The sequence below is a fragment of the Populus euphratica genome, unplaced genomic scaffold, assembly GCF_000495115.2.
Source record: "Populus euphratica unplaced genomic scaffold, PopEup_1.0 scaffold143.1, whole genome shotgun sequence".
Classification (NCBI taxonomy): Eukaryota; Viridiplantae; Streptophyta; class Magnoliopsida; order Malpighiales; family Salicaceae; genus Populus; species Populus euphratica.
The window spans coordinates 169,720-196,060 of record NW_011500029.1 but is presented as its reverse complement, the minus strand read 5'-3'; the positions used below and the strand labels follow the sequence as shown (position 1 = coordinate 196,060).

The following is a 26,341-nucleotide window of genomic DNA, read 5'->3' as shown; positions in this document are numbered from 1 at the left end:
AAATCTTAAAACCTTTTCATGAACAATAAAGAAAACAAATCAGCTTCACCATGCATCAATATCACGTAAGATTTGCTCTTAAATTGTGATTTATGAATGTAATCACTTTTGAAAATGTATAGGCATGTAAACCTAATTTTAAACTTTATTTTTTCCTTCAAACTATGGTTAATTATGGATATATTTGAAAATACAATGAAAATTACTTTTAATTTAAAAATATATTAAAAGAATATTTATTTCTAATTAAAAAAAACATAGTTGAATTGTAATACTAAATAGAATAATATTATTTTAACAAAATTTATTAATTAATAATTTACAAACTAGATTTTTTTAGTCATTTTCTAGGTCTTATCTTGAATATAAATAATTTTTAAGACTAAACCTTCACCTAAATCCTAACTCGGGAGAAAGTGTGACCATCCTAAATTGGTAAAAGCTCACTTGTATCTATCTTCACTTAAAACCAAAAGTTGTATTTAATACATAAATATATATATTTTACAACTAAATTAATTAAGACTGTTTGTTGTGAATTAATAAATCATTACTTGTCAATATTTAATAGGTCTATAAAAAAATTCACAATTTCTTTTTCTAAAAAAAAATAATAGCATTTGGTTTGTGATTTTTTTTTCTATCTCAAAAATTTCAATAATTTATTTAGAAATATGATTATAGTTGTTTTTTAAAATATTTTTATTTAAAAATATATTAAAATAATATATTTTTATTTTTTAAAGAATTAGTTTTAATATTAACATATTAAAATGACTTATAAACACAAAAAAAAATTAAAATAAAAAATAAAAAAAATTAAAATTTTTAAAACACTTTTAAAATATAAAAATATATAATATCAATATTAATAAGTTTTTTTTATAAATAAGGTTTTTATTGGTAATAATTAAAAAACCCTTGAAAAGTTCCTATTTTTATCAAATTCTTTGTCTGCTCTAACTTTTCAATGAAACCTTGTTGAAGAAATTAAAAAGAAAAATCCACCGTTTTCCAGGCCACCAGCATTGTCACAGCAAACGTCCTTTTTGAGCTTCTTTTGATTGGATCATGTCATTAATTTAACACCCTTTTGCTTTTCACACAGAATTTCCTGTTCACATTTTGGATTTTCTAGGTCTATTACTGGTCCTAAATAAGCCTCATTTGTGCAAAACTTTTGATAGTTATGTTATTTGATTCTATATTTTGGGCTGTTTAACGAAGATAAATTCTGGGTTTTGTTTGGTGAATTGAGTTTTGATTCCAAGTTTGAATTTTCAGGCAAAAATTCTATCTGGGATTTTGAGAATTTGCATCTAGATTTTGGTGATCGGGTTGTTATAGAGGCATAAAATTTGAATTGGGAATGACTCCAATGGTAAAAGATGGATGCTTTTTGGGTTGGTTTTGTACTATGAGGGTACTATAAGGGTTTAGCTATTGATGAAATGAGAAGGATAGTTTGTGCTTATAAGGATGAATCATCAACCAATGGTTCATATGAAGTCAAGCTGCTCCAGTTTTTTGGTGATTCTGGTATGTGCATCTGTGGTGGTGAGCTTGGAATACAGGGGAAGGACAGAGGAAGTGGTTCTGAGGCAATTAGTTGACCTAGCAACTGGGTATGTTGATAAGGACGCGGTAGGACTTTGTACCACACTCTTCTACAATTCCATTGCTTGCAGTTTAATAAATTTGTGATCACAATTGAAGTTATTTGATTCCCAGTGCTTGAAATGCCCTTTTTCATGATGATAGATTGTGAGTTGGGAAACGGATATTAACCTGCTGTTTATGTTTCTTAACTTTTCGAAATGAGAGATATGGTTTGTATGGGTCCAGATTCATCAAAACGTATGCAAATTGGTGCTAAATTGTTTGAATAATATTGACTGCTGGCTGATAAAATTATTTGGCTCTGATTTATGCTTGGTAATTTATGATTTAACCTTGTCGCGCCACCAGGAATCACTACTGCAATACTATTTACTCTCAGTTCTGGATTAATTCTACTGTCTAACCCCCACGAGTCATGACAACAATATTATTTGCTCTCTCAGTTCTTGATCATTGATAAGGATCAGAATACCACAATAGAACTTGATAATTTTTATAATATACATTCCTAGGTCTGCTAAAATGTGACACGCATCACTACCTAGATTAAATTTTAGGAGGATATTTCTAAGAAGTATCAACACTACACTTTTCTTGAGAGAGTTGATTTGATGGTTAAGAGAGTGTACACTGTAATTAGTCAAAAAATTTATATCAGGATGCGAGAAGTAAAATTCTCATAAATTTCATAGTTTTGTTATAAATAATCTGCTCTTAATGAGATTAAAGAGATGACTTAGTCTCCAAGTGTGAAAACTTACTCAAGAATATCCTTGGCCTTAAATCCAAAAACGAAAATTATAGCTATATCTTTCATGATATTAACTTCTTATTTTATAGGTCTAAACTTAAATTAATAAAATTAGGGATCTGATAGTACTTACCACACGTGTATGACAATTTTGTGTTCCCTAACACTTGAGATGACACACATTTATCATAATTTCTTCTTCTCTTCTCTGTTTAGGGTCTTGGATTTTTCTTTCCTTTTTTTTTTTGGTTGCTGGGGGGCAGATTCAGAGTGGAAGAGTTGGAATTATGGAACTCTTTTATCATAATTTCTTTTTTATTCGAAAGCTAGTCATTGCTGAAGATGAGCAATGATCATCGATGAGGATTATAATACCACAATAGCCTCTGACCTGAAGTGTTTTGATCACTATTGCATCCGTGATCATATCCGTTTTGCATATGCTTATGTGTATGTTTAAGTGGGGATATTCGCTTCCAAGCTCGTCCGTTATACTGATTATTTTATCTTCTCTCTTGTCCCCCCTGCAAATGTGGCATAGCCTTGATGTGTTTGTGCTTTTTTTGCCTGCTTAAACTTCCTTGTTCTTCATGTGTGTGTATGTGTCTACTGCTTGTTCTTAGTTCATATTTATAGATGTCTGCTTATTCCCAGCTGGACAAAAATTTACTGAAATTGTTTTGGATTGCAGACAGAGCTACTTTGCATCATTTGCAAGGTAGATTTTATTCAACTGAAGGAAGCTGATGAAAATCTTAACTTCTGTTTCCCTGAGGAAACATTTAATGGGGCCATTGAACTAAGGTCCAAGGGTTGGTCAGTGTCAAAAGAAAACATTCAGAAATTGATTAAAGTCCAGCATCCCCAGTTAAAGGAAACTCTTTTAGATTGTATAAGAAAGGACAATCATCTGTTCCATGTTTCTGGAGATGAAGGTGGTGCAGATAATTACCACACAAAGTGTGCTATTGCAAGAAGGAATTTGCTTCAGATCATCTCAGAGCCCCCAGCCCCAGTGCCAGCTGTTGGATCGCCATTTCCTAGTCCCTCACCAGCCCCAGATCTGGCACCTTCTCCAGCTTCTACTCCAATCTCTGTCCCTTCACCACAAGAACCATTTTTTCCTCACCTAACACCACCTCCTCCCAGTCCCAGTGAAAGCTCTTCTAGTCAAACCTCTGGTCCTATTGAGCCAGATAATGGAAATAACCATAAAACAGTAGTTATTGCAGTAGTTGTGACTGCTGGAGTGACATTTGTTGTTGCGGCATTGTTCTTCTTGCTCTGTACTAAGGTTTGTTGGAGAGGATCTGGAGCTAGACGAAATGATGAAAGGCCCCTTCTTAGCCTAAGCTTAAGTGACTATTCTGTTGGTCAGTAAATAGTCTGTCAGATGTTTTCTTTTAACGAACAATTCTTTTATACAGTTCTGATATTTCTTCAAAATCTGATCTTCCAGGTTCTACACATAAAACTTTTGGCTTAGGAAATTCTATCGAACAAGATAAGCTTGGTCATCATTCTGTTGATAATATATCAAGCCATGAGAAAATGGGATCATCTATGGAGAGCCTTTTTAACAAGTCTGATGCTCTTAATGTATCGCTAGATGAAAGTATGTCATTAGGAGCTTTTAGTGCTGCTGCCAAATCCTCTGGTGACAGCAAGATGAACACACCTGTACCACATCCTCCAGGAAGGACAGGCAGCAACCCTTTTTTGAAGCCTCCTCCTGGAAGGGCAGAACCACATCCTCCTGAACCACCTGCTAGTATCAGGCTTCCTCCCAGTAAGGCTGGTCCTACTCCTCCACCTCCACCTCCCCCTCCTGCACCAACTGCGCCTGCAAAATCAACCAATAGTGCGGGCCCCCGTCCCCCTGGTCCACCTCCACCACCACCTATTGCTCCTGGAGTGAAACCAGGTCCGCGCGCTCTACCACCTCCAATTGGAGTTTCTGCTCCTCAACCACCACCACCAATGCCCTCAGGTCTAAAAGTTCCTCGACCACCTCTTGGATCAAAGCATCCTTCCAATACTGCATCCAGTGAAGGAGCTGGTATGGAGGATGATGCTGATGCTCCTAAAGCCAAGCTAAAGCCATTTTTCTGGGACAAAGTTCTAGCCAACCCTGATCATTCCATGGTTTGGCATCAGATTAAATCGGGATCATTCCAGTAAGTTACACTTTTGAATTTTATTGTTATTTTTCTATCTTTTCATTCATGAATCCCTAATAACCTTTGCTGCTGAATATGCTATTTTACAGGTTCAATGAGGAGATGATAGAAACCCTGTTTGGATATGCACCTGATAAAGACAAAAATGAACGCAAGAAAGAGTCTTCCTCCCAAGATCCAACATCCCATTTTATTCAAATACTTGATCCCAAAAAGGCACAAAATTTATCAATTCTTTTGCGGGCACTGAATGTGATGATAGAAGAAGTCTGTGATGCACTTCGTGAAGGTGATCAACTCTCTTAATTTCTTTCAGTAGAGATACATGCATGGATAGGTTAAACTGCACCAATTCCAAGAAATTCAATTTTTTTGGTTGAGGGGGGTGGGGATGGATGTTTCATTGTATTTTGTTTATCCCGTTCCTAGTCTGGGAAAATCCTTTCACACACCTTGTTTGTCTAGTATGGCTGATTTTCATGATGGTGTGGCTGTGTACATGGTTGCAATTACCTCATCTCGTTGGTTGTGGGATTTGAGTAGCGGTAGTGTCTTTCAGTTTTAATGCATCAGCATATTCTAACCTCTGTTAATTAAATCAGGAAATGAGCTTCCTGTAGAGCTCGTTCAAAATTTGTTGAGGATGGCACCCACAGCAGATGAAGAACTGAAGCTTAGGCTCTACAGTGGTGAACTTTCTCAACTTGGGCCTGCTGAGAGGTTCCTAAAAGCTTTGGTTGACATCCCATTTGCTTTTAAACGATTGGAAGCACTGCTTTTCATGTGCACTCTACAGGAAGAGATCACCTCCAGTAAAGAGTCTTTTGAAACCTTAGAGGTAGGCAACTGGATATTGTATTTCTTCAGCACTTGGTTTAATTCTTGCTTTTTGGAGCTGGTTGTCTTGAACAATATGTTGGAAGTATCCATGCTCATAGTCTAATTATAAACATGGTAGTTGCATTTTTTCAACATATGGGGAGGACGACCTTTGCGATGCTTCTTGATTTTGGGAAGGCATACCAAATCATGGAGGCATATTTTAAAAAATCATTAAAAATATTATTGAAAGAAAAATAAATTTTTGTGAAGAACCACAACACAACATTATTTGCAAAAAAATTACATACTGATTTCAGTTCAGTGCCTCCTATCATTCTCCTTCCTATGTGTCTTGGAAAGTGCATGCATCCCATCTAGTTTATAGAATGAAAGAGACTAGCCACCTATCATACAAAAGAGGATGGGTAGGATATGGTAGAACAGGTAGAACTGGCAGAATCCTGTGACTTGATGAATTTCACATTTAGAATGCATGAATGTTTTTGCATATAAGACACATGTTTGCATATGAATATTCTCACTTTTATAAAATTTGAATATATCACTGTGCAAAGTGGTCAGTTTCTCACTGATACGTCTCTGATTTCTGGCAATTTCTTGAATTTCTGCACTTGCTAACATCTAATGCAAATGCTATCTCCATCTAACATGGCAGGTTGCTTGCAAGGAGCTCAGAAACAGTCGATTGTTCCTCAAGCTTCTAGAAGCTGTTCTCAAAACAGGCAACCGAATGAATGATGGAACATTCCGTGGTGGTGCACAAGCATTCAAGCTTGACACGCTTTTGAAATTATCTGATGTAAAAGGAGCAGATGGGAAGACTACTCTCTTGCACTTTGTTGTTCAGGAGATAATTCGCTCTGAAGGTGTGAGAGCTGCTTGTGCTGGACAAGGGACCCGGCGCCTTTCCAGTGTCAGTATAAAAACAGATGATCTCCTTGAGGAAATTTCCACCGATACAGAAGAGCACTATCGCAGCCTTGGTCTTCAGGTTGTTTCTCATTTGAGCAGTGAACTAGAAAATGTCAAAAGAGCAGCGGTTGTGGATACTGACAACTTAACAAGATCTGCTGCTAAACTTGGGCAGTCATTGTTAGTAACCCAAAATTTCCTGAATAAAGACATGAAGAATTTAGAGGAAGATAGTGGATTCCATCAAACATTGAAAGGTTTTGTGCAGAATGCTGAGGTTGATGTCATGTCACTTCTGGAAGAAGAAAAGAGAATTATGGCTCTGGTGAAGGGCACTGGTGATTATTTCCATGGGAATGCAGGGAAGGATGAGGGCTTAAGATTATTTGTCATTGTGCGAGACTTTTTAATAATATTAGATAAGGTATGCAAAGAGGTGAGAGAGGCACAAAAGAGGTTAGCAAAAACACAGAAAAAAGAGGCATCTACTGTATCATCTCCCTCTAATCAGCGCCAACAACCGTTGGCTGATCTTCGACGGCGGCTATTTCCAGCAATTGCAGAGCGACGTACAGAAGATTCCAGTTCCAGCTCGGATGACGAGGGTTAATCTGAAAGAGGTAAGCTAAGACCCTATCAACATTAATTTATGGTTTCTTTCCATTTAGAATTCATACAATCGAACATTATATACATTATATATATATATATATATGGTCGAAGATAATGTAATTCTGTGAACTTGGGATTGATGTTGAAATCAAGAAAGTCCTTCACTTGTGTTACCCAGGCTGCTGCTATCATGGATGATTTCGGATCTTCGCTGGTGGCTATCATTTCCCATAGAGTCTCTCACTGGTGTTATCCATATATTTCGAGGGAATGGTGGGAAAGTGCATCAAAACCAAATAACATTCCCGCTTCCACTTCTCTTCGAGGCCAAATTGCACTGAAGCGGATGGATTAATGGAGCTGAAAACAGATAGTAAATTAAATTTCAGGTAGGAGCTCAATGGGTGGATTCATCCCATCATGTATTAACTTGGGATCGAATTCAATAGTGGAGCAATAGTTTCGAAATACAATACAGTTGCGAGGGCAATCACTCCCGAATGGCTAGCTAAGGAAGGCTCCTCTCGTCTCTCTCGACAGTAGCCGACTAGTCCGATACGTGGAAGATTTCTGTGCCTGTAACATAACATAACATAACATAATTTATATTAAATCTCAATTCAAGAAAAACAAAACCTTGGTGTTTTAGTTGATTTTCTTGTAATTTTCTAAAATCCCAAGATTTATTTACCATAGTATCTTTTTATATTACCTTGAATAACCATAGAACCCTACCAATCAACCATGGTGTTACTCACTTCCTATCTTTTTCAGGAAATAATTACATCCTTCACAATTTTAAATCTTTAAGACAATAATGAGTCCTTCTATTTTCTCACCTGTTTACAATCAGGTCCTTTCATTAATTCTTTTATTTTATGTGAATCTATTGTTTCTCTTCTAAAATAATCCTTCATTTCTAAGTCAAAACACAAATAAGACAAAAGGTGCATTAAATTTATAAAAGATCTGGAATTTGAAAAAACAAATAAAAATAACAGTCAATTGTGGTCAAAGGACGGACTTAAGATTCCTCAAGACTAGAGGGACTAATTTATAACTCTATATAAATCACAATCGACATTCGGACCGTAACATAAGCTACTCATTTCTAAAGTTTTTCAAACTTAAAATTCCAAAAAAATAAAAATAAAAATCCGTCCGATTTCGACATTCAACAGAGAGGGCTAAACACTCACCTCTTTCTATACTTTCCCCGTCCCGTTACCGTCTCCAAACTTCGTCCTAGACGAGAATTCTTAAAAGATAAAGAAATTGTTAAAGCAGCCTTTATACTCAATCTACTGGTACGTATTCCAATATTATTTTTTTTTGCTTCTTTCTTTGAGTGGTTTCGATTTGTTAGTTTTAATCATAAAATTGGTGACATAGAGAAAAAAAAATTGTGTGAAGTACTGAATTAAGTTCTAATCATATGTTAAGCTCAATTTTATGATGTGTGGGCTGTGTTTGTTTAACTTTGGTAGTGGGTTTGGTTTTGTTCCTTACATATTTCTGTATTTTTTTATTGTTGTCTCTGCAGGGATTTTTATTGTATTCAATTAAGTAAATTTTAATCGATAATGCTTTCTGGGGTGAAGTTTATTCCCCGAGATGAAGTTGATAAGGTAAGGTTTTTTTCCCACCTGTAACATGGTTTAATTTTCGTGTTTCAAGTAGTTTTTTTTTAATTACCTTTCATTTTTCTAACTATTTGAATAATGGGTTTTAGGGGAAAGGTGAAAATAGGAATGATTTTGTAGAGAAGAGGAAGGAATCTGGTAGTAGAAGGGAAAAGAATAGGAGGAAGAAGAAGAAGATTTCGCGTCATGATAGCAATTCTGATGATGATCTTGAGAAAATTAAGAAACGGTCTAAGAAGAGTAAGAAGTGGTACTCCTCGGATGAGCATTCGTCAGAAGAATCAAGTGATAGTGAGAGTGGTTCAGATGGAAAGAGTAATAGTAAGAGAAGAAAGAAAAAGAGAAAGAGTAGGAAACGTTTTTCATCTGATGAATATTCATCATTTTCTTCAGAAGGTGAGGCTCAAAGAGGAAGTGCGAAAGGCGGTAGGAAGAAGAGCAAGGAAAAACAGGGTAAAATTGGTGATGACTTCAGTGGTATGTTCTCTAAGTAATTTCATGTTAGAATGTTTGATAATTTGATGATGTTAAGATTCGATAATTTATTGAATATTTGTTTGTAGATGGTGGCAGAGAATCCCATTCTATAAATAAAATAGACATTGCCAGGAAAGAAATGGGCTTGGATTGGATGCTTAGGCCTGCAAAAGATGTTGAGAGAAGGCCAACAGTTAGCGTTGATCATGACCTAGAGGAACCCCCTGCTGAAGAGGTAATGCTGTTTCTTTTTTCTTTTCTGCCACTCTATGATCAACTTATCAGTTGCCTAGCTTTCTTTTGGTTGGTGGTCCTAGCTGTCTTTCTTTTGGCACTTTTTTCTGGAGTTGTAGGGGTGCAAATTCTGTGCAATGATGGGAGTTTGTATTGCAAAATTCTAACATCCTTAACTAAGTATCTTGCTTGTATTGGAGAAAATATAGTAATTAATTGCCATTTTCACCTTGAATCTTGGTCTATTTCTTTGATTATACGGAATTGTTAGGATGATACTTGTTATATGAGTATAATTCAGCTAGCACAACTAGTTGGTGTATTAAGATATATTGCTAACATGTACACTCTGGGCATTTGTTTGTCAACCTTGTTTTACTTTTATGAATTAAAACTAGTTTTCCTCTATCTGCTTTCACTGATCAGTTCTTGTATCATTTGAATCTTTTCACTGCACAAAATTGTTATGCTTACATGATCTTTGCATATTCAGTGTGATATTTGTCACATCTATTCTTTCTAAATGTTGTTGAGCGCATGTATGTCCTGTTGAGCTTTGAATATTCAGGGTACCACATGTCACATTTATCTGTTCATGTTCTAAGTTTCTGGGTAAATAGATGTCTTTTTCTGTGAAGCAGTTGTGCTATGCTTTTTCTCTGTTGATGAAGTACTCATTTTTTATTTTGTTCATTAGATAATGAGAGTGAACCCTCGGGAGTTGAATCCATATTTCAAGGATAATGGAAGTGGTTATCCAGATGATGGAGTTGAGAGAAAAGTTGGTGGAGATCAACTTCCTTCATCTTCACTTATCGGGGATGGAGGTGCAAGCTGGAGGTTAAAAGCCTTAAAGCGTGCACAAGAGCAAGCAGCTCGGGAAGGAAGAAAGCTTGAAGAGGTTTGTTTCCTTAACTTTCATAATGCATCTATCATGACTGAAGCCTCCATTATTTGCATTTGATAGTTGATACAATTTTATTTCACAGATTGTGGAAGAAAGATGGGATTCCCTTGGTCAATTGGCTGTCTCTGCAGCATCTCGAATGGCTGCCCCATCTCGTGCTCATCTGCATGCAATAAAAAATAGAAAGAAAGGATTAACCGAGGAACAAGATGCCATGACAGATGGTCAAAGTGGGAGAGATATTGGAAAGGTACTCGGCATCTCACTGAAACCACTGTTAATTTTTTTTATGAAGCAGTTGTAGGGTGTGAGTCAAAAATTGCTTTAATGTTACTTGAATAAAAAGTACTTTTCATTTGCATTTAATTAATATGATTGTTATTATCAGAGTGCTGATCGAGGCTACTTGAAGGATGTATCTCTCCGCCATCCTGAAATGCGAGCTCCAAAAGTCCATAACACTTTGTCATGGGGAAAACGAAAAGGTGAAAATATGTCTACAAAGGATGCAGCCCTTGTTTCCGCTGCAGCATCTAGCTTGAATAAGTTTTCTGATGATGGAAGTTTTATGAGCAAAATTCTTGGTAAGCAGAATAAGGATGCTCGAAGTTCTGTTGGTTCCTATTCAAACCAAGAGGAGAATTTGGAGTCAAAAGTGACTTCACCTGAAATGAACAAACCCGGTGAAGGCAGTCTGTTGGTTAAGGAAGCACTAAGTGCAAACCAATTGGCAGCCAAGGCTTTGCAGCTTCGCATGAAAGGAAAGCATGAAGAAGCGGAGAAACTCATGGTGAGACAATGTTTCCACTTTTACATACTTCTGTTTTACCCTTGGTTCTAATAAAGACTAGAGCTTCCCAAAGGAATGAGATTGCTCTAGTCCTTCCTGGTAGAAATTTTAGTTAATTTTATCTATTTCCTCGTAGTATGAAAAACAAAGCAAGGCAAAAGCTTTCAGCAAGTTGCCTTAAAAACATTGGAATACATGGATGGATGAATGGATTATTATACGATGTTTTAGGATGGAAATTAAGAGCATTGCAATGATGTTTTTTCTTAGTCCTAAGCTGAGTCCTAACTTTTAGTCATTTTCTTAGAAATGGGATAAGAATTCAGGGTAAGATCAAGATCAGTGCAGGAGTGAAAGCATCACTTTACCATCAACAGGACTTGAGTCATTCAAAAGCTTTTAAGAGTGTGAAGATATTTTTTATAAAAACCTGCACTTTTGTAAGCTTAGCATAATATGAAAGCAGTATTGGTGACAACAGTCTCTAAAGTTCATCGTGACTTTCCAGATATGTTCTTAGAAGTTTTCTATGAATGACTTTCTGGGTCTTGAATGAAAAAGCAATCATATTTTTATGATTCTTTGTATTTGCTAAGTCAAATTGTAAGTGCACGGCCTTTTTTATTGGTGATTAACTGTTTTCTTTTCCTTTGTTTTATCAGCAAGAAGCTGAGAGCATCAAAGCAAAGCAGGGTGTTGGAGAGAATTCAAAGAGACCTCTGATAGTCAGTAGCACAAACAGGTAATTTTGCATGTTGTGATTTTTTCTTTTAAATACATGCACATTTTTTTTTTTGAGTTTCTTTTCATATACAGTATGCATATAGTTTTGGATAGGGTAGTGTTCTAAACATGATATTAGAGTATCAAAGGTATGGTGATTCCTACTTTTCTTTTCTTTGGGGAACATATTTGAACTCCTTGATCTCCTGCAGTTTCCAAAAAAGCTATGTTTGCTCAACCTGATTCAGTTACTCCATATGCCATTACTTTGTTTTCTCATTCTTGAAACTTTGCAATTTATGTTCATCGCTTTTATAATAATATTTCCTTTTTTGTTCGTTTTAGATCTGCTATTCAAGGTGTTTCTGCCAGGAGAAAGGAAGATGAAGATGCTGATAGGCATCTTGCCCAAACAATAATGCAGAATAAACAGTACAGTTTATCTGGCCGGGCTGACGATGAATATGATTTTGATGACGGCCCAAGGAGGAAGTCTGGTAGGAAGGGCAGAGACACTGATCACAAGGTTGCTAACAAGAATGATCTTGCAAAGCGTATCTTGACTCAGCAAGAACGCTGCCATTTTTGCTTTGAGAATCCAAACCGGCCAAAACATCTTGTTGTGTCGATAGCAAACTTCACATATTTGATGTTGCCACAGTGGCAGCCCATTGTGCCTGGCCACTGCTGCATCCTGCCAATGCAGGTAAGCTTAGTCTAGTTACTTAGAGTAGATTAGGCTTGGTTGCCAGTTATATGATTTGTACTTCTTACAGTTGAATAGCAAGTTGTCATTTGTCTTGGATTTGTTCTAAAAGACTGCATTTGGGAGAATTGATCTGTCTCATAATTATAGTAAGCAATTTGAAAATATGTCAGTGTTTGAATCATCACATTCTGAAAGATTATACCAGAACAGGAAATAAGAGTTGTTTTAATGATTTAGGGAGCAAAATAAAGTCATTCACAACATAATATAGATGATACAGGATTTTATTTAGGAACAGACATAGGTTAACTTTCTGTTATTTTTATTCTTCACTTCAAGATTTTTTCTTATGGAGGCTGGATTTTTTCTTTGTAGCATGACTCAGCCACAAGAAATGTTGACAATAATGTGTGGGAAGAAATTCGCAATTTCAAGAAATGCCTTATAATGATGTTCTCCAAGCAAGAGAAGGATTTAGTGTTTCTTGAAACAGTGATCAACTTGTCACAACAACGGCGCCATTGTTTGATCGAGTGCATTCCTTTGCCTCGACAAATTGCTAAACAAGCCCCTCTATATTTTAAGAAGGTTAGCTTTCTTTTATTAATTTTCTGTTTTGGTGAGATAATTGTTGCTTCCTTTTTTAGTGTTCACTTAGTCTTCTAGATTTTGCTAGACTATCTTTTTGGGGAGAAGAGCTGGTCTGTTTGTAACTGTTGATTTCGTGCACTTCGAAAAATATCTTTATTTTGTCTCTGTCCTTTGTTTAAACTACGAGCTGTCATCACGCACAGATAGGAACGGAACATAAAGTTAACATGAAAGGGTTGCCAGTGTACCGCAACAATTCTGTTCTTTAATATTTATCCAATTGTTTAATGTAAATTGAGTCAAAATGTTGACTTTGGAACAGCAAAGAGAAACCATAGTGAAGATCATTTTATATCCATGAAAGATTTTGTGTATGCTTCTAATAATCAAACTAGTAGCGTTCTTTTTGGGTACAATGTCAACACCGGCCATTCACAGTTTTGCTTATATATATGGACAAATTTATGACTTGCACACACATTTACATGTTCATCCATCCTTTCATAATAAATACTTCCTTTCCAGGCAATCGATGAAGCTGAAGATGAGTGGAGTCAACACAATGCAAAGAAGCTCATTGATACAAGTGAGAAAGGACTTCGTGGTTCAATCCCCAAGGACTTTCCTTATTTCCATGTTGAGTTTGGTCTAAATAAGGGGTTCGTCCATGTTATTGATGACGAGAAAAACTTTAAAAGCAGCCTTGGCTTGAATGTTTTAAGGGGAATGTTGCGTTTACCTGAGGAGGACATGTACCGGCACCGGAGGCATGAATCAGTGGAGGTGCAAAAACTGGCCGTTGCAAAATTTGCTCAAGATTGGGAACCATTTGACTGGACGAAACAACTCTGAATAATTTTCTGGCAAACTGCTTTTTGTTGGCCTCACTCTTTAGATCTTCCATATTCTATAGCTGGGAGCTCTGCATGTTCGCAAAGACCGCTCCGTAGAAACAAGCATTTGGATAGTCCATCAGATTTGACAGCCAATCCTCGAAGCTAAAAGTCAGGACAAGACGAGCGTCCTGCCAGCAGCTGATGACACCACTTGTGCTAATTTTCAGAACTTCTGGCTGGATTTAAAAATGCCGTGACAAGGTTCTGTTATTCATATAATGCTTTTTATTGGTTTGGCAGTGGATCGTTTTAGTGGAGATAGCTTCAAGTTATAGTGCAATTCTTCAAATTTTATGTTTTTCAAGTAAATCTAGAAGCTTTTGTAGCTGCAAATCAACTTCGACTAGCTGCAAATCAATTGAATCCGTTTTAATTATATTCTTTTGTATTTGCAATTCAAGAAAACTATGTTATTTTTTCATGTTGAGCAATTCGAGCATTTTTTATAATTAAAAAAAAAAAATCAGGATCTTTGGATTTGATTCAAGGGAGGAGGAGAAGAGAGTTGCATAATTTGGTGATCATTTCAAATTCAATTAAATTCACTTTATAGTGGCTAAAGTGCCAATTTATTATTACCGTGAACTGTTCTGTGTACAGTTTTTTTTCCCCCTTTCCATTTTGATTTTTTGTAAATTTTTCTTTAAAAAACTCAAAGTATTTTTTATAATTTTAATATTTTAATATAAAAAAATATTAATTAAAAATATTATTACATAAGCATTGCCATATTATCAACCTCACGCATAAAACAAATAAAAAGCCCAGTCCAACCTCAGCCCAATTTTCAAAGAAACTCGACACGCCGTTAGAAAACCATGACGCCGTTTTATTCTATTTCAAACAGAATCCCCCCTCTTCCCTCTCAACGGCTATTTCTTGCACTTTCTCTAGTTGTTTTCATTTTAACTGATATCTCTCTTCACAACCCAAGAAAATCACAAGAAACTCTCTTACATGGACAAATCTATGGGAAGAAACCCATAATAATAGCAACCAGGTATGTTTCTCTTCTTTCTCTTCTGGCTTTCTCTTATTTTTGCTATTTCCAGTGTTAAAAGAATCATTAAGTAGTGAAGTTTCTTGATCTGAGAAGTCTTTGGTTGGCACATGTTTTCATGGTTTTTTGGTTGTTACAACGCATTTTAAGTTATCCCTTTTTTTTATTTCTTTCTGGGTCTCTCTTAATTTTGTCAGGGACTTTACTTTTATTGTTTTTATGCTGGGTTCTTGCGAGCCTAGAAATTTAAGAAAGCCATTGTGTAATCTTGAGAGAAATTCGTTGAAAATCCGATCTAAAGGTTTTTTTTTCTGGTTTTCCATGATTTTGACAATAAGATGCAAATTTTCGTCGATTATTGAATACCAAAGTGAAAAGAAATGGGGTCTGTGATTTTTTACATTTAAATAATTATCTTTAGTCTTTGTTTTATCTTGGGAGAAACAACCGTGGAAAATTTATGAAAAATGGTATCTATATCTTTGATTATTTTGGGTTTTGTTTGATTTCTTATAATCAAGGAAAAAAAGATTGGCATTGCTCGTTGGCAATTAAGTTCTTTATAAACAATGAAATTACAAATTTTGGGTCATTGCATACAAAAGGGGGGAGAAATAGGGTTTGTGGTCTTTATGGTTTTAATAACTTGTTAATAGTGGTGTTTTATACTGCTCACATGTTCTTAATTAGACCTGGAAGATGAGATGCAATACCTTCTTGGAAAAACAATAGCATCATAGGAGTTATTATCCTGTCAAAAATTAATTAATTTAATTTTGTTTGTTGGATTTGAACCTCTAGATATATCAGCAATGTGATCTTCACTATATATTTATCTGTGGTACTCTGTTCTCTACTGGCATAACTGCGCTTAAATCAACTTCAATTTGTTATCTGAAGAAGGTTTTTGCTTGTGAACAGGTGTGTCTTGTTTCTTTTAAATTTGCGAAGAAATGGACAGGATCTGTGAAGAGCTAGATGAAGCAAAAGCTGAGATTGAGAAGCTCAAAGCAGATTTGAGATGCAAGGCAGAATTTTCTGACAACTTGAAGAAAGCTCATGGTGAACAGCTTATCCGAACCCAAGAAGCATGTTCGAAAGTTGAGAGACAGGCCCAAGAATTAAATGCCAAGGAAGAGGAAATCTCCACTGTGAAGCGAATGTGTGAAAATTTTCAATGCAGTTTGAAAGAAAAAGAATCCATTATCAGACGTTTAAGCACTGCAAATGATAAGCTTAAAGTTGATTGCGGTGAGAAGCATAAAAAATGGGAAGAGGAGAAAAGGGGGTTAGTGTTGGCACTAGATGAGTCAAATGAGAAGAGCACAGATCAAGAGCAAAAGATTCATGTGTTTATGGCAGAGATTGAACGTTATAAGGGGCTTCTATCTGCTTCACAGAAGAAATGCTTGGAAGCAGAGAAAAATGCCAAAGCATCCATAGAGATGAGGGAAAGGGATTCTATGCTACTCAAGTTGGAGGAGGAGAGCAGGGAGGTTGAAAATCAGCTAAAATGGAAGAAAGAGCAGTTCAACCATCTAGAAGAAGCACATGAAAAGCTCCGATATCAGTTCAGGGAAAGCAAGAAAGAGTGGGAGATGGAGAGGTCCACATTGATTGATGAAATTTGCTCACTACAGACACGCTTAGATTCTCAGACTAGAATGTCAGAAGATCTTGAAAAACAGTTCAGGATGTGCAATGAAGCTTTAGCTCATGAAGAAAGCAGGAGAAAGTATCTTGAAGTTGAGGTTTCTGAATTTAAAGCACGCTTTGAGAATGTTTTCACCGAGTGTCAGGATGCAAAGTCACAACTAGAATGCTTGGCCACTCAAAGGGACATTGAAATTGCAGCTCTGAGACATTCTTTGGTTACCAAGGAGACATTTTACAAAGAAATTGAGTACAAAGCAGGAAAGCTAGAGCAAGACAATCAGGAGTTGCTGGTGTCACTCAAAGAGCTCCAGGAGGCTGGGATTAGGGAAGTGGGAAATTCTTCTTTGGCAAAAATGCAAAACAAGCTCAAGAGTTTGGAGCGGATGCACAGAAATTGCTCTGCAAATCTTAAAGCTAAAGAAGCTGAATGGAGCTCTCAGCTGGAGAAATTGACTGGAGAGCTGGATAATTACAGGTCTGCACTAGAGAGCAAAGAAACAGTAGTAAAAGAGCTTGACATGGAATTGAAAAATTGCCACTCTGTGATAATGCAGTTGGAGTTGCAGAATGAGGAGGCTTCGACAATGCTACTGGTATTGAAATCAGGAATAACTGAGGCTCAACTGAACATTGGGAATGATGAGAGTGAGGTGAGGCTTCATGACAAAGAAAGAGGCGAAGATGTCTCTCTCTTGATGAGGCAGCTGGAGACAAAGAACACTGCTCTGGCTAAAGCAATGACAGATTGTGAGGAGGAACGTCAAAAGGTTGCATCTTTATTGAAGAGAGTTGAGTACCTGGATCTTGTTGAAGAGCAGCGATTATTGATGCATAAAGAGCTTGAGAGATACAAAGAATTGCTTGAGGAATCATCAAGGTGTCAACTTTGCTTCAAGAAGCAAGCCTTGCAGACAGAAAATGACTTGAAAGATAAACTTAAGGCAGTTTGTGATGCCTTGGATTTGGCGAACTCAGAATTAGCCAAAGAACATCAGAAGGTAGTATCTTTGTCAAGGAGAGCCAAGTCCTTGGATTTTATAGAAGAGAAGTGGCTCTTGATGCAGAAAGAGTTGGAGAAGTGCAAGGAAGTGCTTGAGCAGTCATCTAGGCGTCAAAGTTGCCTGGAAGAGCAAGCTTTCCAGATTGAAAACGAGTTGAAAAAGAAATTTAGAGAAGTTTGCAATAAATTCGACATGGCCAGTTCAGAATTGGTGGAACATCGAGAGAAGGTGGAATGTTTATCTAAGAGGGCTGAGCACTTCGATCTTGTTGAAGAGCAACAACTCCTGATGCAGAAAGAGCTTGAGAGGTATAAGGAAATGGTCGAAGAATCATCTAGGAAGCAGCTTCTCATAGAAATGAAAGCTTTGGATGTGGAAACTGACTTAAAGGAGAAACTAAGAGAAGTTTGTGATGAATTGGACACTGCAAAGGCTGAATTGGCTAAAGAAAACAAGAGCGCGGCATCTTTGGCGAGAAGAGTTCAGTCTCTAGATCTTATTGAAGAGCAGCATCTCCTGATGCAAGAAGAACTCAAGAAATACAAGGAAACGCTTGAGAAGGCATCCAGGTGCCAACATAGCTTGGAAAAGCAAGCTTTCCAGAAGGAAAACGACTTGAAAGAGAAACTTCGAGAAGTAAATGATGAGCTGCACAGACTGAAATCTGATTTTGCAGCTAAAATTTGTGAAGGACATGCTGTGGAATTTGAATTGTGGATATGGAAATCGATTGCTCATCGATTAAAAGATGATCTTGAAGAAAGCCAGTTGTTGCGCAAAGACATAGAAGCTTCTCTTCTTTCACAAGCAGAAGTTGAGCATACTATCAAGCAGGAGATAGATGGCCTCGCCCAAATGTTACAAGTAAGGGACGATAAAATAGATAACCTACAGCAGCAGATTGAATTCTTTGAGAAAGAACTTAAAACAAGAGAGTCAGCTGCCACTTCTGCAATGGAGACAGTAATGTCCTTTGAGTCAGAGAGAGAAGGTTTTCTACAAACCATGAAAGAGAAGGATAAATTGTTAGATGATCTGCAGAAAGAGGTTGGGTGGCTGGAGCAAGAATCATTGAGAAGAGAACTTGAAGGTGCAATGTTGACACAAATAGAGGCAGAAAGAAAATTTGACCACGAAAAAGAACATATTATCCAGCTAGTGGTGGAGAAAGATCAAAGAATAGATGACCTCTTGCAGCTTGTGAAGTCGATGGAACAAAAATTCAATGGCTCGCTGACCTCTTTCTCTCTGGAGCTTGCTGAGAAGCAGGCTGAGATTCATTTTCTCCACGAGGCTTGGGAAAAGATTGCTTCAGCTGAGATTCTGGATCAACTGGAAATTGAAGAGAAGAAGATGATGATAATAGAGCTGGAGGATGACATCTTTTCTACACGAAAGGAACTGGAATTACAGCAAAAATCACTCTTGGGTTCGAAAAAGACGGCACTAGAAATTGAAGCTGAACTAGAAGCAAAACAGTTGGAAATGAAGAAATTGAAGAGTCTAATGGAGACAAAGCTGAGAACATCAGAAACCTCAGTTGATGAGCTCAAAAATGGGAACAGAAGTTTAGCTGGAAATGTCATGAAGTTGTCATCAGATAGGGACAATTTGTTTGGCTTGCTCACGGTACTTGCTGAGAGAATTAACCAGTTCTCCGATGAAGACATGCAATTGATGGGAACCTTGGAAAGCATGATGCAGTCATTTGACAATAGTGGATCCGGTCCGATTTTGAAGTGTGATAGTGAGCTTTTCAAGGCTGTGAAAGAGAATGTCAATGTTTGTCCTTCACCTACAAGAAAGAGACTTCAGTCCGTTCTTGAGGATAGATCACCATTTAGAGAGCTCAACTAGCTAGAACTGGGAAAGCAGCTGTTACTATTTATAGCCTGCTATATGTTAGGGTGATTCTTCCATTAACATGTCTTGCTAATTGTTAGTTACCATGCAAATCTTAAGACTGGATGGTGATTGTTATGTATATGATGCACGTTTAAGCAATTTGTTGTGCTAAGAGATTTTGCCACAAATTCAGATTGATTTAACATTTCTCTGCGCAACCTGTGTCTTCTCATTTTTACTTTATGTGTGTTATACAAAAGAAATGTTTTTAGATGCATTTTGTGTCATACAAAAGAAATGTTTTTAGATGCATTTCTTTTCCGACACCACGCCAATCTTTTGAACTTTCTGCTGTGAAAGCTGTTGCTTCCGTCGTGCTTCACATGGTACTGCATTTATCTGAGCCCTTGCATGAAGGTCTCCCCATTTTAACGTCTCTCTAATGTTAATGGCTTTTGTGCGCTTGTTCTTTGAATGCTGATACAAGGCATAGTTAAGAGATTTTACCAGGGTTGGTCCATTAATATGTTAATTGAGTTTACTTGAGTGTATTATTTTTTTTATATAGTATTTTTGTTCAAAATAACAATGTTTTGGATACTTTTTATAACTATCAAAATTATACAATGAAATATTTTAGATTTTCTATTTTATAACTCAAAATTCTCTAGTCTAACCGACAAGTAAAAAAAAAAAAAAACAGAATCTCACCATAATTTTGATCAGGTCATATAACAAGTTGACCTATAAAACCATCTAAATTTAACTAAATCAACTATATAAACTATCTAAAAAAATACTATTTGGTTCAAGAGTCAAGTTAACGAGTCATTGAGTCGATCTAGTTGGCCGAGTTGGATTTCATAACATTGATTTAGAGAATTAAGTCTAACTATATTTTTTTCTATAGTCATTTGTTATCATTTTTAGATGCTTGTAATTTTAAATATGGTCTTTAATTTTTTAAAATTAACATTAACAAATAAACTAAAACATAAAAGATATTCATTGCTTACCTAAAATTGGTAATATAGCAGTTTGTTTCAACATAGTCTCTTTTTTTATACATGTTACTAGTTGTTATGTTGTTTTTTTTTCACTTGAGCTTTTCTTTGTGTCAAATAAGATAATTCTTGGATGTTATGATGTGTTTTTTCTGCTTTACTATTCCCTCTCTTCTTCATATCACCACCAAACCAATATTTTCATTTTCCTTCTTTTTTTTCCTACACTCCTCCCTTATCATTTTCTTCTTTTTCTCTCACTTTTCCTCTCTCCTCTTTATTTCCCTTGTTTTTTTCTTCTACATTCCTCCCTCATTATTTTCATTCTTTTTTATTTTTCTCATTTTCCCTCCCTCCTTTCTTATTTGTTCATGATGTTTTTTTTGCATGGATTGTGGAAAAACTTGCTTAGAATTTTTCCATTTCTTGCATATTCTGAGCATTTTGTATATTGATTTGCAGGGTTATATGTGGATCATTGTGATGGTTTAAGCTTTTGGTAAATTTTCAATGTTTTTTTTCCTTTCTTACACTTTAAATGTTTGTTTAAAGGCCTCGAAAGGGATTCCTTCTCTTTCTTTATCTTTTTGTTGCATTTTTGTTCTTTGTTTCCACTAGATATTTTTGAACAAGTTATTTGATGCATATGTGAATTATATAAATATTTTTTTTAAGAGCACCAGGAACATGTTGACTTTGAAACTATAGGTAGAGTTATGTGATTGTTAAGCATATTCATGTATGTCTTATAAATTTTGAAATATATATTTATTATGCTTGCACTAAAAACAATTAAAAAATACTTATAAAATATTCTATTAATGTGTAAACTCTATTATATCAGTAATTTACATCACTGAAAGATTTACCAATGAAAATATAAATATTCTTAATTACATTAAAATTTAAATGTTTAAACTCAACAGATAGAGTAAGTCGATATAGATTAACTAGCACTTTCATTTGAAATATATCATTTATCATGATCCTTTCTAAAAAAAAATGTATTTATAAAACACTTATTGATATTGTTTTGCAAAAACAAAAATATTATTAATATTACAAAATCTATCTCTTTTATGTATTTCGACCATACCATAGTATGGATTTACTTTAATTTCTCTATGAATATCATACCAATAATATTTAAATAAAACCAATGTATCTTGCAAACTATTATATCACAATCCAATAACCTCTTATAACTTTCTATAATAAACAAATTTAAACTCATTGAAAATTAAACCATTTATAAAAACTTCACTATTATATGTTTTTCTACCCTCGTCATACTTTTCAATATGAAAGACATGTTCATTAATGAAATACTCATTATAACAATGAACCTTTTTTTAGGACCTGGTAATTGAAATTTTAATCTATCAGCATTGTCTCCTCTATTGCAAGCTTAGTTAAGGTTAATAATCAGTAGCAGTCAAAGAAAAAACATAAGTAAATCTATTCTTAGGAGTTATGAATTATTAAATACTTATATATGTTTTAAACTATATGGTAAATTTTTTATCTTGTAATTGAAAATTTTGAGCTTTGGTAGCATTTGGATTTTGGAATAACAATAATTGATGGTGTTGCCTAAAAAAATTATTGAATTGAGTCTATGTAAGAATATAAGAAACAATAATTAAGTATATGAATTGCTCAAACAAATATCTTTAAAAAACTAGCTAATTTGTATAGTGCATGCATCTCATATTTGTTATAACAATAAATCCCTATAAGCAATTTGAATGAATGTTTGTATAAATATATAACAGTCATGACTATTTATTTTATACAATTTGTATTCTTTTAAATTCACCAATCTAGATAATTCATAAAGCACATTCATTAACAAATCGTAGATTCTTCAAGCATTTGTTAAAGAAAAAACTATATATTTTTATCTAACGTGAATATGCTTCTGGCTTTGTGAAACATAATCCATCATTAAAAAATTCATGACTCTTTATTTCATATAATTTGTATTCTTTTAAATTCTTTAATCTAGATAATTTTTTAAGCATATTCATTAACAAATCACAGGCTCTTCAGTCATTTGTAAAGAAAAAACTATGTATTTTTATCTAAGATGAATATAGCTTTTGGCTTTGTAATACATAATCCATCATTAAAAAATTTCATATTCCAAAGCTAGATATATTATAGCATTTATATTGTTATTTGTTTTTCCTTTTCACATTCATGATTGTGTTAAAAATATTGTTGAATATTTTTTTTTAATATGCATGACATCCAAATTATACAAATAACATTAGTCTTCCAATAAGAATATCTCAGAATATACTCTACTTTACCCGATCATAGGTCACATAAAAAACATGAAACTTCTACTTACCAAAATAAAAACCAAATACAATGCTTTTATATTGTAAAACTACATCATACAATTCTTCACCCGACAATATCAACTATTCAACATTCCTTCCAACTATATATTTCGAGAAGTCCTTTATGTTATTTATATATCGATGATGACTTGGAAAGAACCTTCAGTGATAATAAAAAAAAAAAAAAAACTTTACCACCATTCATTAAGGTAAAGGTCTTATTATTTTTTATACAATGTCGACAAACTAATTTTTCATGTGAGCTCCAATGTGAAATCATCTCATACATAGAAAAATCATATATAATTCATATCAATATTGTCTTCATCTAATTTTTTTTTTTTTTTTAGACATCATATGCCAAATTCTCAATTAATTATAACTTATTCAACTCATTAATCAACGGTTAAAAACAAACACATATATTCCTACATAGATTGTAAGAACCTAGTATGACCACATACAAAAACATGTTTTGACTTCATACACATCATTGGAGGTAAGTTATCAACTGTTATTATGACCTGTTAACAAAAATAGGGTGTAACAAAGGATCCAAATAGATTAAATTCATATGTACACAAGTCAAAATATATGTTTTGTGGTTCCATTAAAAACTAAGGATGCACCCTATTAAATTGTTTCTAAACTTCACTATTAGAAAGGTGAATCATGATTCTGAGCTTCATCATTGGAAGGGTGCATCATGACTACATTTATCATATCATGTAAATGGTATCGTGTCATATGCTTAACAATATTTAGAGATATAAATAACTTTTTAAATCATAGAAGTGATTTGAAAGTATCTCAGTTTTTTATATAAGACAAGTTTTTTTCTTCTACAACTATTACGTTTATACAGAGTATGCTAACAAGTTTTGCACTTGGTAAAATACGTATATTCATTGTAATACATGTAAAAATTTAAACACGTATTAATTTTTTGATATCCTGGTTCAAAAGGTTTCATCATAGATTTTATAATATAAAAGTTATATTTTAGCATATTATCTTTAAGTAACATGTTTTTAACTCATTCAATAATGATATCATAATCAACCTCTCTCAATCCATAACTTGAATTGATGGTAAATACTTGTGCAATAATCAATCATTTGTTATGAGTTATGCACTAATCCTATAATAGTTCATCAAAATCTTTCAAAAGTTTGAAAAATCTAGTTGCATTTATATTTGGTTCTTCATTTGAAGGGATGTTATATGAGACTTCACTTGAATAATCCCGATTCATTCTTATTGCATTCATCATCATCCTCCTATAAGAATTATTATTTTTATTTGCAAACCCATGTTTCTCCATGTACTACCCAAGATAAATATTTCTCAACAAACCTTTTTTTTTTAATTAGATATATCATTGCAATATCTTTATGGTGGAACTTAACAATAAAATTGATAAAATATTATTAGTACCCGTTAAAATAACTTATTATTTCTTCAATTATAACACATATAAGTTATAAAATCAAACTCAATTTCATCTAATGAAAAAAAAAACATTTAATTTTCCATAAATCTCTAAAAAAATTTAATATACAAATCATATATTAATATAATAAATTTCTCTATGAAAAAGTTGAAAAACACTTGAATATACAAGCAAACTACAAATACCATAAAACAATTCAATAAATTGACCTAAAACATAAATGGGATAAAAAAAAGGTGCGTTTATTTATTTTATGTATTGAGACTTCGTTAAAAAAATTCAACAATGAATATACATATTACTTATAGATTTATATTGTCATTGATAAGTTAGGGTGGCTGGATGTATAAGAAAATAAAAGGCTACTTGTATGTTTTTATTTTATTTTTTCTGCAAGAGGAAGAAGAAAAGGAATGGGAGGGCTATTGGTTATAACTTATTTACATTTTTCAATGAAATAATTACATCCACAATTTCATCGATAAATAATGACATGTCAACTTTCCAACAGAATTGTTGATGGCATTTTTAATGATTTTTTTTATTTTTTATACTTCATTGATAATTCATAGAAAATTATCAGAAACTCCCAATAGAAATTCTTTGGTGTTATTTTCATTGGAAATTAGCAATGGAATATTATCCATTGGCCTTTTCATTGCTATTTATTAGTTTTTTTTAATAATATTGCAAATCACTTAAAAAACCCTATATGTTTTGCCAAGGAAGGTTATTCTCCTCCATTTTTCCACCTTCTAATTAACATTATTTCTCTTTATACATCAATAAAAAAAAATTTCCTGGAATCTTTTAGCTTGGTCCATTTTACACATGCCTAATGGATTTAATTACAATATATTTTTTATGGTTTATTAAAGTTTATTTATAGGGCATGTGCTGCTATGAAATTTTATCAGGAGGGTATTAGAAAAAGAGCCATGATTAATAACCACACAAGTAGTGTTTTGTTGAATGGATTATATAAAGAAAGGAAAGTTAAAAAGATAGAGAAGGTTATGGTGTTCCAAATATGGTGATATATTATAATACTTTTGTGAATGGTATTGTCAAATAGGTGATATATAATACTTTTGTGAATAGTTTTGGTGGTTCTGTGGTTACAAAGACAAAAAAATCATCATCTTAAATGGTTTTAATCATATATGTTTCTGTCATGCTAATATAAATATAAGGCCTAAGGGAATTTTAGATTATAAAATGCAATTCTCGCCTAAACTTTATACACAATTGATGTATGAACGAGAAAAGTTATCATCTTCCTCATTTTTTTGCATGTTGAATGTGTAGCAATGATGAAATCCAACTAGAAGAATGATGGATTATATTATTGTGTCAATGAGCAAGTTTAAGATCTAGTTTTTTCTTGATTGCTATTTTTTTTAAAATCAATTTCTTGGATTTTTTTTCCCTTAGGATTCTTTGATTCTTTAAGAAAATGTAAGATTTCAAATTGAAATTGAAACTTAACACTAAAATATATTCCTAGACAGATTCAAAGCAATATATATATATATAAAAAGGGAGGTGGTGGCTAGAGCTTTTTTTAATCTAAAGGCAAAGTTATAATATTTAATATAATAGTACTTTAGTTATTAAATGGAAATTAATGATAATATTTTAAATAATCAGATATATTTTGTTGATTTTTTTAGAATATAAAATGTTCACATATTGCAAAGTTTAAGTTATAGACTATAAAAATTTAAAACATGACAGATAAATGTATAAATGAACCAAATTACACAATATTAAAGATAGTTTTTTTCTAAAAAAATCAGATTAACTTTTGTTTCCACTCACTTTCCTTAATTAGAAGAGAAAAGGAGTTTTAGTCATTCATAAAATTCAATTTGTCAATTATTCATGCTAAGGAGTTGTTTTGTTTTTTAAAAAAATGATTTAGCAATTTAACTTTTTTTATTTTAATAATTTAGGTGTCATTAAGTTTTTTATATTCTATTAATTTGGACAGAGGAAAGATCGTCTTTAACATCATGTGATTTGATTTTTTTTAACTTATTATAATTTGAAAATTACAGCTAACATCTTAAATCAACATAAAACTTTTAAATTAGACAACTAAAATATATAATATATTAGAAGCTTAAACAAAAGACAAATTAAA

The 26,341-nt window shown here is 33.8% G+C and overlaps 3 protein-coding genes across 6 annotated transcripts; all 3 read left to right on the top strand.

Moving 5' to 3' along the window:
- The first annotated feature begins 1,432 nt into the window (after nt 1–1,432).
- Nucleotides 1,433–7,622, top strand: LOC105142372 (formin-like protein 5). The gene is made up of 7 exons (XM_011049972.1): nt 1,433–1,644; nt 3,063–3,744; nt 3,831–4,548; nt 4,641–4,840; nt 5,154–5,389; nt 6,050–6,926; nt 7,097–7,622. The coding sequence occupies exons 1-6, from the start codon at nt 1,480–1,482 to the stop codon at nt 6,914–6,916; spliced, it is 2,868 nt and encodes a 955-aa protein (XP_011048274.1). The 5' UTR covers nt 1,433–1,479; the 3' UTR covers nt 6,917–6,926; nt 7,097–7,622.
- A 408-nt stretch (nt 7,623–8,030) lies between these two features.
- On the top strand, nt 8,031–20,214 carry LOC105142370 (CwfJ-like family protein). Of its 3 annotated transcripts, none has more exons than XM_011049967.1 (12): nt 8,031–8,225; nt 8,462–8,546; nt 8,651–9,038; nt 9,125–9,273; nt 9,970–10,173; nt 10,262–10,456; nt 10,568–10,969; nt 11,632–11,711; nt 12,038–12,398; nt 12,777–12,989; nt 13,518–14,094; nt 20,204–20,214. In XM_011049967.1, the coding sequence occupies exons 2-11, from the start codon at nt 8,502–8,504 to the stop codon at nt 13,842–13,844; spliced, it is 2,364 nt and encodes a 787-aa protein (XP_011048269.1). In that variant the 5' UTR covers nt 8,031–8,225; nt 8,462–8,501; the 3' UTR covers nt 13,845–14,094; nt 20,204–20,214. The 3 variants fall into 3 exon arrangements, with proteins under 3 accessions (XP_011048269.1, XP_011048270.1, XP_011048271.1); XM_011049969.1 differs by having other exon boundaries at nt 8,032–8,225; nt 10,262–10,429; XM_011049968.1 differs by lacking the exon at nt 20,204–20,214 and having other exon boundaries at nt 13,518–14,101.
- Nucleotides 14,708–19,608, top strand: LOC105142371 (uncharacterized protein At4g38062-like). Of its 2 annotated transcripts, XM_011049971.1 has the most exons (3): nt 14,708–14,888; nt 15,810–17,226; nt 17,284–19,608. In XM_011049971.1, the coding sequence occupies exons 2-3, from the start codon at nt 15,842–15,844 to the stop codon at nt 19,400–19,402; spliced, it is 3,504 nt and encodes a 1,167-aa protein (XP_011048273.1). In that variant the 5' UTR covers nt 14,708–14,888; nt 15,810–15,841; the 3' UTR covers nt 19,403–19,608. The 2 variants fall into 2 exon arrangements, with proteins under 2 accessions (XP_011048273.1, XP_011048272.1); XM_011049970.1 differs by having other exon boundaries at nt 15,810–19,608.
- Nucleotides 20,215–26,341: the final 6,127 nt, after the last annotated feature.